This window comes from Acartia tonsa, chromosome 3, assembly GCF_053477335.1.
Source record: "Acartia tonsa isolate MP-2025a chromosome 3, ASM5347733v1, whole genome shotgun sequence".
NCBI classification, from domain to species: Eukaryota; Metazoa; Arthropoda; class Copepoda; order Calanoida; family Acartiidae; genus Acartia; species Acartia tonsa.
Window position 1 is genome coordinate 2,346,923 of NC_137262.1, and position 2,723 is coordinate 2,349,645.

The 2,723-nt window shown below is 30.9% G+C and overlaps 1 protein-coding gene across 1 annotated transcript; it reads right to left on the minus strand.

The window, feature by feature from the left end:
• On the minus strand, positions 1-344 carry LOC145315044 (heat shock 70 kDa protein cognate 1-like). The gene has a single exon (XM_080155099.1). The coding sequence runs from the start codon at positions 335-337 to the stop codon at positions 50-52; it is 288 nt and encodes a 95-aa protein (XP_080011225.1). The 5' UTR covers positions 338-344; the 3' UTR covers positions 1-49.
• Between the last annotated feature and the right edge of the window lie 2,379 nt (positions 345-2,723).

Genomic DNA, 2,723 nt, shown 5'->3' on the forward strand with positions numbered 1-2,723 from the left:
ATTTCTTTAGTATAAACCTGTGATTTCTTTCATGTCGCTTTTTTACATTTTATAATAAAGAATTAAGAATAATAATAATATCAGCTTGAACTGTAGCATCATCAAACTTTCTGCCAATCAATCTTTTAGCATCAAAAATTGTGTTGTTGGGATTCATTGCCACTTGATTCTTAGCAGCATCACCAATAAGGCGCTCTGTGTCAGTGAAGGCAACATAGCTGGGTGTTGTTCTGTTGCCCTGGTCATTGGCAATTATTTCAACTTTGCCGTGTTGAAACACTCCGACACTAGAGTTGGTTGTACCAAGCTCAATTCCAATAGCAGCTTGCTTTGCCATTTTTAGTTTTTCACCTTTAAAATTTTTCTTTGTGTTAATGTTTATCGTATCCTTATTTTAGATAATTGATTTTGGTAAGCTTATATAGTCACTATGAAGTATCTAGTGCATTCTCGAAGCTTCGCTGCTCTGTGGAAAATTTGACGGAGTAATACTCGCTTCCTATTGGTCGAAATTTCATTGCTCGTCTCTGATTGGTTGGAATATTCTAGATGTTTCTCGAATGACGGAGTAAAAGAGGGAATATAAATTATCATGATTATATATTCTTTTATGATAATTTTTAAAGAATGTTCTAGAAAAAGGAAAATTTGTCTTATACATTCTACAATCCTTTAAAAAAGTAAAAAATCAACAAGTTTTAAATGGACGTACGGACTTTCTGGTAACGATTATAGAGTTGCTACGCTTTCTAAATCATACCTTACTTCTAAAGGAATCATCATGCAAAGTTTAAAATCGATAGGACAATTCTAACATGCCTAAAATAACGAAAAAAGCTATCCGTTTCAGACGTACGGACCGACCCTTATTAAATAATAAAAGCTTCGCTTTTAAACATCTGAAAATGATGGATTGTCTGTTTAGAAACAGGTTTGGACATGAAGCTAAATTTTATGGTTAAAATATGATGAATTCTCTGAGGCCTACACGCGGCTGACGCGCGTCTGCCGAGCCCTGATAAAAATACATGATTGCAATATAGTTAAGATCAAAACAATTGTGTCAATGATTAGCTAATTATAAACAGAGATCAGAATTAAGTATTATACAGTAAGTAAAGAAAAAATTCATCGGCTAATAATATATATAAAGATTCTAAACGGAAGCCTGCAGTAAATACACCGAGGTGCACCTCTTAATATCATAAGTAGACCCAACAACCCAAATTTGAAGCCTCCAGCTCTGATAACAAACAAGGATGACAACATCCATAAAAGCTAAGCACTTGTGTGTGTATAATGTCAGAAATGAATGATTCGAATATAAATTTACTAGAGTTGGCTCGATATAATTATCTCCCTATTGGCTAGTTTTCTATATGCATATCTATTTCTCAATAAATCTATTTTCCTCACCCGGCATTACTATCTAAAAGAAAGTAAATATTTAATAATCTAAATGATTTTAAAAAGATTTTTTAAATTATATTTTTTTCTTTACATTACCATCACCAAAGGGTTAATGATGATGATTACAATTTTAGTTTAATATTTGAACACACAAAGTGTCGCCACAATTGAATTCTTTTAAAATAGAGTTTTCTTAAATTTATTATATTATAAATCTAAATTTTCTTTTTTATGATTAGAAATTAAATACATTGATATAAGGTAAATAGCAACATGAAATTAAAAAAAGGAATTTATTTTTAATAAAGTAAAATAATGGGTCTTATCGTTCTGGGCAATGAGAGTTTATTATGGATTATTGGAGCACTATGAGTTTTAAACAAATATTCCTTGGAAAACTTGAGCTCGTTTATAGACATTTATTTCCTATATAGATCTGACATGGATCTTGAAGCAATTAAGCAGGCCGTTTTGTACATGTTAAAAATTGGAAGATTTCATTAAATAAAAGTTATTGCAAATATACTTAGTAAATAAGAGTCGAGGCAAAATTGTAAGTTAATTTGTTGAAAAACTGCTTGATACAGAATAATGTTTGTGGACATACTTACATTTCTAGGACTTGATTATAGAGGTGTTTCGCTTACAATATTGTCCTTTGTTGTCCCAGGAATCAGTATACCAAAAATCAAATTAATCGGATAATTAGATCATATAAAAATTTTTTGTCAAAAAGTAATAAAAATCAATATGTTTGAAATGGACGTACGGACATTCTGGTAATGATAATAGAGTTGCTACGCTTTCCAAATCGTACCTAACTACTACAGGAATCACCATGCAAAGTTTGAAATCTATAAAACAATTCTAACATGCCTAAATTAACGAAAAAAGCTATCCGTTCAGGACCCTAATTATAAAAAAGCCTCGCTTTTTAAAATTAGATTAGGAGCCAGCCTTCCCCTTTTTCACACCTCGTTTTAAATGTTTTGTTTTTTAAAATCCAAATCTAATATAACATCTTTTCACTTTGATTGCTTATAATAAAGTGAACTTTGTTTGTAAACGGAGAGAATCCAATAAAACAATAAAACAGTAATGTTTCTCAGAGTAATTTCAGCATATTTGCATGTTTAATGTTTATAGTTTAATTCTAAGGTTAATCATCTGAAAAGAGTTTAATGTAGGGATGTAGCGAATACACATAAATGTTATCCCAACCTTTCTTTTTGAAAACAAAGCTTTTTTACAATTAGGGTGGGTCCGTCAGTCCGTTCATACGTAATGGAAAGCTCTTTCATTCTCTCAGACTT